The sequence below is a fragment of the Thermobia domestica genome, chromosome 6 (assembly GCF_964235325.1).
Source record: "Thermobia domestica chromosome 6, izTheDome1.hap1.1, whole genome shotgun sequence".
NCBI classification, from domain to species: domain Eukaryota; kingdom Metazoa; phylum Arthropoda; class Insecta; order Zygentoma; family Lepismatidae; genus Thermobia; species Thermobia domestica.
The window spans coordinates 140,063,921-140,081,506 of NC_137459.1; the positions used below are offsets into that span (position 1 = coordinate 140,063,921).

The 17,586-nt window shown below is 37.1% G+C and overlaps 1 protein-coding gene across 2 annotated transcripts in view; it reads right to left on the minus strand.

Moving 5' to 3' along the window:
• LOC145688242 (cell adhesion molecule Dscam2-like) overlaps nt 1-17,586 on the minus strand; it is an 802,178-nt gene that overhangs the window by 85,727 nt on the left and 698,865 nt on the right. For both annotated transcript variants that reach the window (XM_081762176.1, XM_081762175.1), the window contains exons 14-15: nt 16,819-16,967; nt 9,513-9,644 (exon numbers count right to left, since the gene is read on the minus strand). In XM_081762176.1, coding sequence (XP_081618302.1) covers nt 9,513-9,644; nt 16,819-16,967 — 281 coding nt within the window. The remainder of the gene's footprint in view (nt 1-9,512; nt 9,645-16,818; nt 16,968-17,586) is intronic.

The window sequence follows — 17,586 nt, forward strand, 5'->3', positions numbered from 1 at the left end:
AGTAAGTATTCGGGCTCGAACCGAAAATTGTTAAAAGTTATAGGGCGCCGGGCAAACTGATTCAAAACTGCTAGACCCGGGTATAGGGTTGTCAATGGCTCGGGTCACAGCTCATTCATTATCGAGCCGAACCGAGAAGTTAGCCGAGCTTACAACTCAACCGTCCAAGTTGAGCCGAACCCAGCCGATGACTCACCTGACCCGAACCAAACCGAGCCGATGGACTCGTTTTAACCCAGCCTGCTCAAGCTATTGGCTCAATTGAGCCGAGTTGATGATTTATCCCAACCGAGTCAACTCAAATTGTTTGCTCAGTTGAACCGAGCAGAGCCAGTTGGCATCACTACCTGAGTTGGTCTTCTGCTTGCGCTCAACAATTCGACCGTGCAGAGCTCAGCTTTGATGGTAAGAAGTACAGTATATACTTATATTGGTGATCACATTTGAGGTTGTCTCGTTATCGCGATGAGACGAAATGCTAGCAGTGTTCCCTCTAGTGAGCAACACTGAAAGTATTCAACATTACTGCTTCAAATCTCATGGTTTCATTTTCCAGTCTAATCAATTCATGATTTCAAAACGAGGTGAGCGAGCGAGCTATTTATCAAAGTCGACTCGAGAAAATTACTTTTGACTCGACTCGAAACTTGACTTAAATTCGAGTCGAGTTTTAGCTCGACTCGTGTCCATTCTTAAGCTTAAGTTTCTCAAGCATTTGTTTAGAGTCCACGCCATTTCCTAGCTTTTCCAGGACTATTTGCAATCTGTGGTCAAGATAGATGTAAGTTGTTTTTCTACGCTTCTCTGGATTGCAATTTTTAAGCCCTGTATCACAATAGCATGCAAAATAGACGTTGCATCGGTTTTTAGTACACTCTCAAGCTTCAAGATATGTGGTTTACTCTTAGATATGCTGCGGTTTAACTTATTGCGCCAACCCTCCACTAGATTGTTTGTTCTGTGTCTTTGACCATTGCATTTCTATATTCTTCTGAATATTTGGAATGTCCATCCATTGTTCAATGAAATGCTCGTTTAACTCTTCGATTTTCTGGCCATGCCAACAGTTCTCCATGACGATGTGCCAACCTTCATCGATCTTGCTTGATGATATTAATGCCAGGGTACTACACATACGAACATTATTGACGTACATTTTCACTATGGAGGAATCCTTCGACGAGAGCTAAAAAAATTTTCACTACATGCTGTGGTTAAAATGGTAATAGCAGCCAGAAACCTGTGAGTTAGAAAACACCACACGCAATGCATTGATTGCAGCAAGCTCAAAATCCACTTTTAGCACTCGAGATTCGTTCTGGCCAGACCACATTTTAAGAAATGTAAACAGTTGCTTGTTCACTCTATCTTATCTGGCAGCAATGCGTACAAGACTTGTGTAACCAATGTCTTATCATCTGTGGTTCTTATATCTGCATGTATGGTGTACAATTGAGAAAATACTTGAAGCTATATAATATTAATTCAATTGTTCGTATTTATTCTAACTTGTGTTTGCTCTGTTTCTGTTCTTACTTCATTTGCATTTGTTCTGTTCTCCTATCGTCTATAGTGAAAGAGGTTTTAGGATGAATCACATGATTGACAGATGGACCATGTGAAAATGCACCATCTGCTGCAAAATGATTAATCCGATAAGGAGGACAGTGCGAAATTGCTCAATAATGAGCACCGCATGAAACTGCACCTTGAGAAATTGCACGGAACCAACATTAGTAATATTAAATTTGACAAGAAGTAATATCAAATTTGATCAATTTTTGGTTTTGGTAGAGGGTTTTGGATAGTCATGGCATGCTGTCTTGAGACGGTGAATCATTTGCAAACAAGAATGCTTATCACTACATATTACCGTTTTTGTCCGATAGCGATAAACGTTGAAACTGGAAATGATAAATTTTACCACTTCCGGTTTAAAGAGGGAATTAATGAAGGAGATTAAAGCTTTCCTTGGAACGTTGAATCGATTGCAGAAAGCTGCATCTCGATATATCTTACCAGTTTTACTTACCGTACGAAGTCAAAGACTATATATATATATATATATATATATATATATATATATATATATATATATATATATATATATATATATATATATATATATATATATATATATAATTGTCAACCCTATGCTAGACATTTCTCTCATACATCAAATTTATTGATAGTGATATATGTTTTGGAAAATGGCATACCTCTTAAACGGTTTCTAGGATTAAACGAAATCCAGAAAGTAAGTAAGTTGAGCTAGCCGATGCAATTCTAAACAAACTTGAGAATTTTGCATTGTAGGGGGACAGTGTTATGATAATGCTGCTAATATGACTGGAGTGTATAATAGCTTGCAGGTGCGGATTAAAAGCGTATACGTATACGTATGTACACCAGAGTTGGCGTGGGTCAATGAAAACTTGACCCTTGACCCACTGACCCACCACCCACCGTGACCCACTCTGATTCTTCACCCACTATGACCCACTGTGACCCACCGTGACCCACTACCCACCATGAACCACTCTCATCCACTGTGACCTACTCTGACTCACCAAAATCCATCGTCATCAACTCTGAACACGATCCACGGCCTCTTCTGTACTGACTAAAGAGTTTATACTTGTAATAAAACAAGACTGTGAAATTGTCACTAATCGGAGATTGAATTTCTAGTCAATGGCTCAAGCACCATTCTGTTACAATAACGATGGATCTGACCTTTACGATATCAAATGGTAAATTGTTTGTCAGTGAGGAAATTGAAGCACTTCGAGGTGGGGAGAAATTAGTGTGTGCCTAAAATATACTTGTACTAAGAGAGTATTCTGGAACGTGTTAATATCTCAACGCATTCCAAAAGAAACCTCTATTATTCACAGAAAAATACCCCTGTACAATATGGAAAAGGTTATGGTTTCTCAGTTCACAATATTTTTCTCACAAAAGACTTGAAAAATCAGTTTTTCATAGTGTGTAAAGGTGCTCGGGTACCCTGTATGAGAGCATCTCCATAAAGTATGCTCATAATTGTGATTTGTGTAATCACCAAAACACCACGTTAAATTTAAGTAACAAATACGCATAACTGCAATTATTATGAATATGTATTCAAAGTAGTTTACTTAAAGCAAAGAAGAGACTTATAAAAAATTAGGTACAAAGTTGAATAACACAAATAAGCCATTAGTAATACAAGTATACATTTTCCATAACTCGTAATTTGCCACCTTAAAACAAATCTGAAATCGGATTTATTTCCTGTTGGCCTCCAGAACTTTTTCGTGGTAAATCATCCGCAGCGGAACCATCCTTCAGCCCAGAAATAAATAGCTCGTCTACTTTGAGCTTGTCTAGCGGTGGACCACTAATATTGATTAATAACAAGTTAGACAATGTTTGAGCACTTAGTCTATTTCTAATATCAGCCATCTGTAAATTTGTATGGGGAAATCCCGTTCGCACTCTGTTGTGGAAATTCATAATAATATTTCTACCCGATTCTGCAACTCCTCATCGACAATCTGGAGACTCGGGTTCGATTCCCGGCGGGAGCTCATGTGGTTTGGATTTGACGTTAATCAGTAGGTCTACGTCTCATATATCCTCGCTGCTGAACGGGACGTTAAACTCAAAATCAACTCAACTCAACTCATCGACAATCTGCTTGTTAGAGTGAAGTCTGATAACGATTTTTCTCGGTCAGTTTTGAAATACTCAGTAAGAAGTATCACCTCTCTATCACCATACAACACATTTTCCATATCGACCATGTCAGTTGGCAATGTCGACTCATGGAGAACATAAACTTTATCTACCACACTTTGGATAGGGAATCTTGTGCATAAATTATCAATTAAAGCCTGATAAACTGGTGATTTCTTATTTGTTTATAAATTTAATTTTTGTAATTACACATGAACGTTTGATGCCATTATTAAGTTTTCCCCTCTAGAAAACGAAAGGGGACGAGGTTCCTGGAAAGTATTCAGAGGTGAATGGGAATTTCCCTCTTTCTTCCCATTCAATTACCACACTGCTGTGTGCCATGGGCCAAATTACGATGAATTTCAATTAAATTGTCATAGTATAATTATTTCCTTGATGAATTATGGATACTTTTCAGTGGAAAAAAGGATGAAATTTGAAAGTCCCAAATCAAGGTAAGTAGACCAACGTAAAGGGGAAAAAGAGTAAAGTTTTCCATATAATTATGTGTACAATCTAAACTATAAAATTTCCGTGTAATTAAGCTTACAGTACAATTTTATGTCTATTTTTCTCACAACTTTATGGGTTGATTGCCCTGTGCTGTAAGCGCTCCATATAATAAACATAAGCTTCAGCAATTATTATAGTAGAAAGCAATGGATATATGAAGCAAAGCTCTGTATTTTTTGTTTCCATTTTTTTCTTAACTAATATCGATTGTTTTCGATCATTTTACAAACCAACTCACTACAAATTTTCCATATATAGAAAGTGCCCCCCTCCATAAAGGAGAATTTAAAAAAATGCTAGGACACATTCTGTTTATTTTCAATAAAGAGTTAATACACTGATTTTCATCTTCGTAAGTTTAACGGCTTGTGAGATACTTACTTTTTTTCCGCAAAAATTCGAATCCTCACTACCTCCTTAGGATATTATGTATTATAATGAAAGCAATATATTATCCCAGTTTGGATTAACGCTTAACTATATACCAAAAGTAATTTCATTTGACTTTGCAATTTGATCGTGATGATCAGGCACACATAGTTATATTCAATTTTTATATAATAATTTATATATTACAGTGATTCAAAAATGTATTTTTTTTCTAGTAGTTAGCTCCCGTAAAAACTCACAGGTCTCGAAAGCCAAGTAGTAGTATAAGCCCTATTGCTAGTATTACAATTACAAATATCAATATCCAAAAGATCCTGAAGTTCTTTTTTGACTTGGTTAGATATACTTACCTCAGGTAAGAAAACAGAAACATATGGAAAAGGAAGGGAAATGAAGGTCTTGAAAGTAAAACGAAGACAAATTTACCAGTCTTCAGAAGATACTGTCTACAATGCAGTGAGCAGAGTGGGTCGGTAGATCAGACTGAGTCGGTGGGTCGCAGTGGGACATGATGGGTGGTGGGTCGCAAGTGGGTCACGGTGGGTGGTGGGTCACATGCTGTTGACCCATGACCCACTCAGAAAACTTGACCCACTTGACCCACTGACCCACCGACCCACTGGCCCACTCCATCTCTGCTGTACACACTTTATGTCCCTTGTTCGGCACATTAAATTTGGAGATATATCATGTAGATGATGTTGCAAACAATCATGCGATTTTTTAAAATTAGTTCAGGCACTGTTTTTTATTGCTTTCCTATATATCTGGGAAGTATTGCTAACACATTTAACTATCCCGAGAAATGTTTCGATGAAAAGGCTTGCACAAATAATGTGGTCAGCTCGAAATGATATGCGTTACGACTCAAATAACACCTAAGATCAAATACTAGAAACACTATTTAGCATTGAAGAATGTACAATGAAAAGTGACTAGGACTGGAGCTAGGAGTTTGTTAAATTTGACTAGACAAACTTTAAACTGATATATTGGCTAGTTTGGGAGGCAGTTTTAGAAAGATGCGAATCTGTAAGCAGAGATTTACTAGCAGTTAATACTGGAGCTGTATGGTGCACTGCATATGAATGTGTTTGAAGTTCATAACATGTATAATTATGTAGAAGCTATTGCCATGGAAAATAAAACCCCACTGCATGCGAGTCTATTAAAACCCAACAAAGAAGGAAAAAATAATGATTTATCATTAACTAGTTATATCATAAATACTGTCACAAGTTTGAATGTGAATAACACAGAGAGTATTAACACCAAGGCAATTTGTTTTGGCCATGTTTTACATTGATATGTTGTACACCTGACGCACTAATCATTTTTCGAAATGTCCCCTCTTGGCCTTGATGAAGTCTGTCCGGCCACTGGTCAATGGCATTACGCACCACGTTCATGGGAAAATTGTTCACAGCTCGGGTCAAGGATTGTTTCAGACTGTCGACAGATGGATGCCATTTATGGCATACCCTTGCCTGAAAAACTGCCCAAAGTTTGTAGTCCAACGGGTTAAGGTCAGGGCTGCTAGAAGGCCAATCAGCGGTAGAAATGAAGTCGGGGACGTTCCGTGCCAGCCACACCTCGGTTGTTTTCGGTTTGTGGCCTGGAGCGGAATCCTACTGGAAGGTCCACCTTTATCCAGGGAACAAAGTAGCGGACAGTGGTTTCACTATAGGTGTTAGCACTGTGTCCTGGTACACCTTGGCAGATATTTTAACACCTTTTACGCAAAAATGCAGCTGGGTTGTGCCTGAGTAGCTCACTCACCACCAAACCATCACCGAGGCAGGATGATGTGCCCCCTGAACCTTGATGCTACCTCAGCAGCTGCAGTAGATGACGTGGCATACACACGGTCATTTTGGGCGTTGTAGGCCTGCTCAATTGTGAACACCTTTTCGTCAGTGAACATAATCTTTTTGTGCAGATTGTTGACGTAACGCCGCAACAGTCTCTTTGATTTAAGGACCTTCTGCGACATTAATATCTGGGTCAGAAAGTGACCAGTCCACCTCTTATACGCCCGTAGATGTAGGTCACTCCTGAGCACACGAGACATGGAATTTCAGCTGAAGTTCAGCTCAGCAGCTATAACACTTTGTGTTCGATCAGGATTTCTTCGAGTTATTGCTGCGACTGCTTTCTGGACATGCGGGGTTCGTACCGTTCGTGGTCTGCCACTCTTTGCGCGATCAGCTGCCGTTCCAGTCTCTGTGTATCACTGTATGGAGCGATACACGAATCTCTTGCTGATTTGTAGGGGTTTCAAGATGTTGAAAATCTCACCTGCTGCCTTCCCGACCTTGTGTAGTGTAATTACTGCTACACGATTTTCGAAAACGCTCCACTCCAACAGAACTCAGTACAATATCAACGTATGTCATGAACAGTCAAACACACACACTCAGTGTTGAATTCAGACATTTTCACCCGGGGGGGAATGTGAACTCCTCGGGGGGAGGGTTGTTTTTCTGTATTTTTGCAAGAAAGCAGTATATTTAAACAATTCCATTCACATGTACATCTTACCTAATATTGAAACTAATTGCTGATAAATATTCAATGCGAGATTATATTAAAAAAAACAAAAAACAATCGTTTAATTTTATCTACAACATTAAATAGACTGACAAAAAATATTTTAGACTAAACTTTAGCTGCTATTTACAGTAGATATTTTTATTATTATTTCCTATATTCAGTAGTTACTGTTTGTTACTATTGTAGAAGTTTTTAAAAAAGATTTAAATTAACTCACATATTTTTTGGCCTAAAACAAACATACATAGGAATATCTTAACAACAAGTTATCATTCTTTCTCACACTTCTAATTCTAAATCGAGCATATTAGCCTTGGTTTCTTCACTGCATACACATCAGTTTAGTTAACGAAATCTTCAGTAGATTAGTGCTGTGTCGTGGAAAATCAGCCCTTGGGGCGAGAGTATACGACGGCACCCCCGCACATATGAGTGAGGTCGACAGACCAGCCGCGAAAGATGAGAAAATTTTAAAAAGTAAACCCTACTTTTCCTTGATTTCGAGCACTTTTTATTACTGTTTTCCTTTCATTTTATATATGTGCACATGTGTTTCATTCCTCTCTTTTTTATTTCCTTCTTTTCTTTTTCCCTCCCGAATTTTGCTCCCCTTACTTCGGCGCCCGGGGCCGTCGCTCTGCTTGCCCCTCCCCTATGGCACGGCAGTGAGCAGGATCTTCGTAACCTTCAATAGCAATCTTTCACTTATATATACTATTATATTGATAAATTCTATATAAATCTCTAACCCAGGAGGTATAACTGCTCCTCCCTGATCCCTCTGAATCTCACCTTTTAACTGACTTATTTTTAGTTAAAGAAAGATGTGTTTACATTAACAATCGTCAAACACATTTACGTCTGTTACTTCCGATGCGAGAAATGGGATTTAGGCGCTCTATTTCAAATAATGCACGAACTGTACATTTTGAGGAACTGAAGTCTGCTGACATAAGAGATATGGAATGATCTTCGAAAGATCTTCCCTATCTTTCCTTTCCTATCTCAACCTGTGCTAGTGCTACCTACTAACTAATATAAAATATATGGAAAGAGTATAGTACCTACTAAAATATAAACCTTTCTTCAACAGTTGACAATTTCATATTCTGCCAAACTCGGTCATAGCGTTAAGAAATACAGGTTTTATTGACTATTTGGTATTCTATCTTAGATGTTACATGTTTAATATTTATATAGAATCGGTCTGCGTCATTTATATGTATATTGAGAGATCGGATTTCATCTGCATGTGCACGGACAGAAAAGCAAATAATTGGTTGAAGTAATTTCTACATTTTGTGACTGAAATTTTAGAATTTTCTCCGGGGGGAATAAATTTTATTCGGGGGGAGATTCCCTCCCGGGCTACCCCCTGAATTCATCCCTGCACACACTACACGTATCTTCCGCTTTATACACAGATGACATCACTGTGCCACTCCAGATGCCTACAGCGCCACTCCAAACTTTGTGACAACCCGACAAAGAAGGAAAAAATAATGATTTATCATTATATCAATTTCCATAACGAGGCAAAACGTGATCCAAAGGAGGAATTTCGAGTGTGTGCTTCCTTCGTGATGTTTGACAACTTGGTTGGCGAGTTGGAAAATGTTGGAAAGGATACAAAGATATGAAAGACAGTTTTTCATTCTTAAATAATATAACAAATCTTATTTCTGAAGAAGTATCATCATCTGCTGCTCTTTTATATTCACGTAGACAAGGCGTTACTTCAGAAATATATTTAACCTGCACAGCCATCCACAAGTTTATCAGACAGATGGAATTATCATTTTTGTTCTTTCTAAGTGAGAAAGAAAAGTGTGTCTGGAACTCAAATAAAATTCAATAAATTTCAAACTAGCTTCTAAGTTAGTTAATATGCTAACATATTCAGGAATTTTAAAATCATCTTACTTTAGTTTCCATGGTTCAGGATTTATAGTAAGTAAGATATCTCTTAGATTATCTACTTCAATGTTCGATTTGTTGAGTTAAGAGTAAACTGAGATTTGATCTTCATTATATGATCTTGGTGACTTCGTTCAAAATATAATATCCAATTCCATGCGCTTTAATCAAATTCAATACTTGTTTACATTAAGAACAATTTTGTAACAACATAGTAACTACAAGTATGATTTGTCAATTTAAGCAAGAGTGATTGTATTCTAAATCCTGCGAGGCAAGGCGGAAATTTTACTATATCAAAGTAAGACATCAATTCCAAGTATGTGAATCAAAGTTAAAAGGCAAATGAAATATACAATCCGTTTAGAAAGAATAAGAAAATTAAATTATGCATACATTTAAAATGTGAAACTTACCAGCTATTACTTTGTACTCTACTGTATATTTAGTTATTGGGCTATTTCCATCTTGACTCAAGATCCAGCCAAGCTTCACAAACCGACTTCCCTTTTCCATTACATGTAAATTTCTTGGAAAATTAGGAGGCTCTGAAAGAGAATATATATTTTCAGTTCTCACTGAAAAAAAAAAGTTTATATTTTAATTAAATCTAACAAGAAATGAAGCTAGTTAACATTTCACCATTACATAATTCTTTGCATCCGTTTCAATTTACACTGTTCACACTTCAATACCGAACTACCTACGTGGTAGTAACCTACCATTCTTCGCATATTTCCGACATCACCAGGTCATAGTAACTTTGATTGTGCCAGGTTTGAAACGGCATCACTTCTAAGTTATTTAACGTATGCGGGTCTGAGTTTTTTTTTTTTTTTTTTTTTTTTAGATCTTAAAGAGTATGTTTTGGGAGATGTTTTTAAGTAAAATATATAAAACTTAAGTACCCTTCCTTCTGTACGGTCAAACAACGATTTAAACTCTCGCGCCACTGAGCAGTTAATAAGTGCATATATTGGTGGATAAGTAGCCGAATGAGTTTTACAGATCGATTCGAACTGAAGAAATGTGCTCAGCAGTTTAACAAAATAATATATTTAAAGTGAAAATTCACTGTAGGTCCCAAAGCTGAAGGAAATGGAGGACGAAGTCGATTTCGCCACTACTGCCAATATGACTTCCCTCTTGTAGAGCTCCGGAGCCACCACTGAGTAAAGTATAAATCAGATGAGCCGAACTATGGCCACAGGAAAGTCCGGTCAACGTTGCTTTTCTTGTTATGAGCCTAAATACTTATAAAACCTGAAGTTAGTATGTTAGATTATATGTGAGTATCAGTGGCGTAACTACAATTGAGCGAGTGGAGCAGTTGCTCAAGGGCGCACAGTAAAAAGGCGCAAGGGCGAAACAAATATACGAAAAACTGTTCCTTATGTAATGAACATTTGAAAACATTTCAAAAAGTACGCTATGGCTATTAGCAGCTAATTTGCAACAGCCGATACCGGGGGCGGATCCAGGAATTTTTGAGAGGAGGCTCACGTCTGAAAAATGAACTTAAGACATTTTTAGATATTTGGTTCGCTAACTAAAAATGTGGACTGCAGTACTTCATAATACGTATTTATCTCCGCTCTTCTGGGGACGGCATTTAGGAAAGCCATGCTGTTCAACACGAGAGAATCCAAGATTACCATGAACTGGAAACGCATGCATCATCTTATATATAAAAGAGAACGCACAAATCCTTTGTTCCCTCATCACGCTAATACGGCTGAACCAATTTCTTTCATTTTTGGGGGGTTATTAGGATTTGGACCCTAGATGGTTTTTATCATATCACTTTAATTTTTAATTACCAGTGTCTTGAGATAATTGACCATTCAAGTGTCCATAACGTACAAATCCTTTGTTAATTCATCATAGGTAAAAATAAACGTATTTATATGCAACCCGCATGACCATGTCACTCGGCGGGTTAACATAAATGACAGGCGATATAATGTTAACATTTACTGAAAAAGTAAAAATTATCTAATTAACAAGGTTTATTGCGTTCCGGGGTGACCCCAGCGAAGCGGGGTGAACGCTGCTAGTCTGCAATAAGTGGAGAACTCACTCAGAATCTTCCTTTTGAGAGAAATTTTAAAACATTTTTCCACAGCCTTTGAACAAGTGCTTCATTAGGGACTAATTTATATATTTTACTCCTCATGGAAGGGCGTGCAAGCCCCGAGCCCCCTTTCTGGATCCCCACTGGGCGATACCCGGACAATCGTCACTGCAATGTTTGTCTAGCTAGCTGCCTAGCGAAAGTTTTGCATAATGAGTCATTCCAATCAGCGCGCCGCGCCTCCTCCCGGGTTCCAACCCCATTCGGGAATAAAACGAAAGTTCGGCCTGTTTGAAATCTAGTTGAGGCTTATAAAACTATCCTGTACTCCATACTTATATTAAGAACTAGCATAAATTATCCGCTTCGCTGGGTTAAGTTAAGAAAAAAATAGTAACATCTACCCTTAGTCAATCACTTTTTACTATTACCAAAACGCTCTCTGGTATCGGTCATTTTCGATGATTTTTATATATCCTCATCCCCATGTTGTGGAGCACGGCATCGGAAGTGTCATTGTTCATCTCAGCGACCTCAAAAACTATAGATTAGACATTAATATCGGTCATTTTCCATCATTTGTAAATGTCATTCTCTTCCTTTAAGTTGCATCGTCAAAGTGATGTGACAAATACAAACTTAGGTTTAAACTTCATCTAGGTTGAAAATTTGATCGAGATCGGTCCGGTGGTTCAAGAGTGAAGTCACATAGACAGTTACTTTCATTTTTATTTGTACCCCTCTCCTACGTTGCACCGTCAAAGTTAAACGACAAAAATTATCCTAAGCCCGAATGTCATCTATGTTGAAAATTTGGTCGAGATCGGTTGGGTGGTTCAAGAGTTATTAAGTTTTATTTCTTATATATATCTGTACCCCCAACCCTAAGTTCTACCGTGAAATTGATATGATACAAGCCACCCCAGGCCCGAACTTCATGCATGTTGAAAATCTGATTAAGATCGGTCCTGTGGTTAAAGCATGATGAAGTCACAAAGACAGTCACTTTTATTTTTATTCTTTAACATAAATCTCCCCCCTCTTCCTACCCAATTTTGCACCATAAAAGTGAAATGACGAAAACATCCGAGGACCGAACCGTACCTATGTTGAAAGTTTGATCGAGATCGGTCTGGTGATTCAAGAGTTATTAAGTGTTATTTATTTATATAGATTTCTCCCCTCTCCTCCCCAGCCTTAAGTTCTACCGTCAAAGTGATATGATAAAAACCACCTCAAGTCTGAACCTCATCTATGTTGACAATTTGGTTAAGATCGGTCGGCTGGTTTAAACGCGATGAAGACACAAAGACAGTCACTTTTATTTTTACTTTTTTGACATATATCTCTCCTCCCCCTCCCCTTCGTTCTACTGTAAAAGTGAAATGAAGAAAACATCTCAGGACCGAACCTTATCTATATTGAAAGTTTGATCGAGATCGGTCGGGTGGTTCAAGAGTTATTAAGTTTTATTCATTTTTATATATTTCCCCTCCCCCTCCCCTAAGATCTACTATCAAAATGAATTGATAAAAAAAACTTCTCAGATTTGAACTTCATATATGTTGAAAATTTCATTGACATCGATCGGGTGGTTCAAAAGTTATTAATTAATGAACATAGTTACTTTTTTTTTATATTTGTAGATTTTTGTATATCTCCCCTTCTCCCTCCTCTCCTACGCTGCTCCGTCAAAGTGAAATGATAGAAATCATGCCAGTTCCGAACCTCATCTACATTGAAAATTTGATCGAGATCGGTCGAGCGGTTCAAGAGATTAAGAGTCACAAACATAATCAGTTTCAATTTTATAATATAGAACAGCCTTTGGCTAGCTGGGGGCTCCGACCCCAGACCTCCGAGTCTGCTCGGCCTACGGCCTTGTATTTCTTATCTATCGGCCTTTGCGTCAACAGTGAATTTTGTGAACTTGCTCTTCATATTTCCTGAATCTGCCCATTCGGAGGCTTCGCCCCTACACACTGTCTTTGCTCGGCCTACGGCCTTGCACCTCTTGAACCCACAATTCTATCGTTTCTTTTCCTATTTCAACTATCTAAAAAAAGAAAATGTATCCCAAGAAAACGCCCATTTAAATAGCATGGGAATTTCTTCATCCTCCTTTAGACGCCTAAAAAATTAGATATTAACTTTTGGCAATTTTCCTGTTAGTCCTGGAAGGCTACAATCATGCCAAATTTCATCATTCTAATCCTTCGGGAAGTGCCTAAACATTTTGGGGTGTAGAAGACGTCCCATATAAATAACATGGGAAAGATTTTTCAGTTCCCCATAAAACCATTCTTCGGTTGGAAATTTTTATTTCTGATGATTCGCTTAGGTAACACTAACGAAACTGTACAAGCATACTGAATTTCAAGTTTTTATACCAATTCTAAGTACCTAAAACATGAGATTATAGGTCCAAAAAAGACCCATTTAAATAACATAAGTAAATTCTTCATCCCCTCTTTAGAACCCCTAAAAATTAAAAATATTCACTTTTGACAATTTTCCTGCGGGTTAGTTCCGGAAAGCCCTACAGGAAGTGCTCAATAATTTATGTCAGCTCATGTAGTTTTATATATAGTTAGGATGGGATTAGGAGAGGATATAAAATGAAAAAAAAAATATATGTACCTTCAGACAAATTTGATTCAGATTATATATCGGGTGGCCCAAAAGTAGGTACACAGTCCCGTCCTATATTTTATATAATTTCTTATTGTTATCAAACAGGTAGACTTACAAAGTTTCTTTTTTTCCTTAACGTCTTTTTACTTATAACTTAAGCCCGGAAAAGTCGAAGCAAATAAATACATAAACTAGAATGTTATACTTGATCAATGAGGGGTGTATACCTACTTTTGGGACACCATTATCTTTTTCCTGGTAACTTAGGAAAAAAAATAAGTAAAAGCTTTAGGTTTCTTAATAAAAATAACTTCGTATACTGTTAGTATATATATATATAATGTAGCATTTGAAATGCGTGGGGCCGGGGGCGGGTATGAGTAAAGCGATGATCAGTTGATCCAGGACACAGTAAAACTAGTTACGCCACCGGTGAGTATAATATAATAGAGCCGCAATAAATCATTCAGAAAGTTTAATTTGATTTTAATTTAATTTCAGTTTAGCGTCTCTTTCAGTAGCAAGGCTAAATGAGACGTGAACGTACAGTTTAACGTTGTATTCGAACCACATCAACTCCCACCGGGAATCGTATGCACCGTATGCTTGGAGTGGTATCAGTTTAATTTCCTCAGCTGCCTTAGTATTAGTCAGTGTGATTAGCAACGTATGAGGTTTTGCGTTGTCTTGCTGCAGAAGGTTTCGTTTTTTTCTTCATCAGTGCAAGATATTATAGGTAGAGAATGACATACACCTGCTCCAACTGTTCGGGATATAGGTTGGCAAAGATGGCTTGAACGTCCACAACGAATTTGTAGTGAGTCATCTGTTCATAATTCCAACAGATACAGAATATCATATTTTGTTCTAACGCCCGTGTTCGGCCACAGGCTCTGGCGCTTAGCAATTTTCTAACCACTGCTTATGCACGTTCGAATTTCTAAAAAATATCTACTATTTTTCGCATGTTACTACTATTCAGAAAAAAATAGATCATGCAAATTTCCCAGTAGGTTATTGCAAACAATCCCTCGTGTCTGTATTTGAGATGGGAACATTTGTTGAAAACAATTCAGCAGCTACAGATGCTTTCGAAGTGGTCGCTTTCTTGTTAATATGTGAATGCTAATTGCGGGATTTTCCTCTATGGTTTGACGCATCGGTTTTCTTCTGCGGCGTTCTGGCCCAGCTTGGACTCGTAAAGTAAAAGTTCCCGAATTAGACTTTGTTATAGTCGCAGTTTTACATTTAGGGCTGTGAAACTACACAGTCTATAAACTATCAAGGACCTCAACTACAGTTATCTGTATCTTTGAAGCGGGCACCTTCCGTGGCCTGAACTGTTTCGGTAACGCAATATGCATGACGCAAATGATAACACTGATAACTCTTATACAACTGTACACCCATGCGAATAAAATTTTGCGCGTACTTTTTTTTCGCATTTATTGCATTTTTCTTTCCGCCTTTAGATAAAGTTGAGTGACTATTAACTTTGGATTTTATCATATTTGCATGTTCTCTTTCTAATGTTATATCAATATACTGATAATAGATATCCGTTGCAGATGATTCGCTACTGAAACAACATAGTTTTATAGTGCATATAATGTATAATTGAGAGGTTAGTGTATATTTCTACTCTTCATTGCCTAAAAATGCATAATTCATAAAATTCTTACGTTTGCCATTTTTTACTTTTTTTTTACCTGTCTTTACTAAAATCAGTTCCTGGAAGGAAGATCTTCAAGTTCGTAAGAGATGGTGATCTGATTTAGAAGTTTAAAGGAGTTATTTATCAATTTAAATTCTACGTATAATGTCCAGGGTTACACCGTACAACTTGGTAAATCACATTTTGAGACGAAACATTAAATGCTACCTTTCAACCGGTGAGCATAACTCATCTCAAGAGTGTCAATATTGTTCAGTGAATCAATGAAGCAAGTTGGCAAAATTGTTCTGTTGTGGGTACCTCGTGTTTGAGATCGTATTGGCAAAATATAATTATTCCAAATTATTTCTTCTTAAGCAGTGAAGAGCATAAAGATGAGATTTTCAAGCCTCACACTTTTAATTCAAACATCACATATGCAAGACGGGGGAAGGGAATTTATAAATAACTGAGCCACATTTTACTTCTGCTCAGTCCAGTATCTTAACAACGTGCATACCACACACGAAATTATGTCGTTGGTTGTATAACTTATTAATGGTCTTCCATTCTCTGAGTTTTCTGCTCTAAGGTAGATTTTAGCCCACAGACACAACGTAGCTAGCACGACTACTAAGGCAGGAGAGCAGTCGTAAGATTAAGAGTTCAATTCTTTTAGATTCGCAAAATTGATATCGGAAAGTCGAAATAAGACAGTTGAAGAGAGGAGATACAGTACAACCCCTCAAATCCGAACTAATTGGGGCTGAAGCCTGTTCGGATTACCCGGGAAATAATATTACGTACTTATTTCGTCACTGAATTGGCGGTAAAACAACGACTGAGGTTAGACAGGGTGGCCCAGTGGTCGAAAGGGCAGTGACCTTGACTGGCGGGTGTACACTCATGTCCAAAATGATTGTCACATATAACTGTCTTCTTGTAAGAATATAATTAGATAATGATTTAGAATAAGCATTAAGTCTAAAAATGTTAAAACCTTAAAAAAAAAAAATAAATTTGTGTGATTAAATCTATTTTTTCATTTTCCAGCTGTAGTTATTTTTTTTTTCTCCTGAGAACGTGTTCGGATTTGTCGGGTTTTCGGATTTCCGGGGTTCGGATTTGAAGGGTTGTACTGTACATCAATAATTGGAATTATGAATACGATAATTGAATAGTTCTAATTTCATCATACATGTATTCACGTTAACTTATGTTTCTTGTATATAAGATATTGTACTTGTTACAGTATCAAGTAGACGGATCTTTTACAGAATGTATGTTTTTAAGACGATGAAATATAAATTATTACTCTGTCTTAGATAATTCTCAACCAAAACTTACAATAAAAACTTACCTTGAATAAATAACCACAGTGTCATCTGATCATTACCATATAAGTTTGAAGCTGAGCAATAATATTTTCCACTATCTTCTCGAGTTGTACTGGCAATTCCTAGTTCTGAACTAAACCCATCTGACGTATTCGTTTCTTTGATACTGTACCTGAAAATTGAATTATAGTGATTGAGAAAAAAAGTAGAGCGAAAGAACAAACGCCCTAGTTTCTTAGAAATTTAATAAGCATGTATATGAAAGGTAAAATAATAATTGTTTTGTAAGATTTTGAGTTAGTTCAAGTATAGTTCTTTCCTTTTCATACCCGTAACTTTTATCACTACTACTATGGAACTTAATTCCAGTCGTGTAGGAAGTCCTGGAATTGTATAAAAAAAAAAAAAAATCAGATTTTCAATTTGGTGTTTATTTTCTTCTTATAAGTATATATTCAAATTGTTTGGGAGTCCTAACCCCTAGAGCGTGTGCCTTTGGTACTCGTAGTCCTGGGTTAAATTTTCGGTGACAGAACACTAGAATTTAAATTTCATAATCATTCTCTTTAATAAGTCATTGATATCCTTTAACCTAAAGGACATAAACTAAAAAAAAAAAAAAACATGGGACGTTAAACTAAAAAAAAAATCAATTTTTCAATTGTCTGAAACGATATTTGAACTAACTCAAAATTAAGATAATCAGTTACATTAAAATAGAACTAACTTCAGATCCGACTTTAACTCTATCGTTGAATATATAGATTTTACGCTCATGGCAGTCAATAACT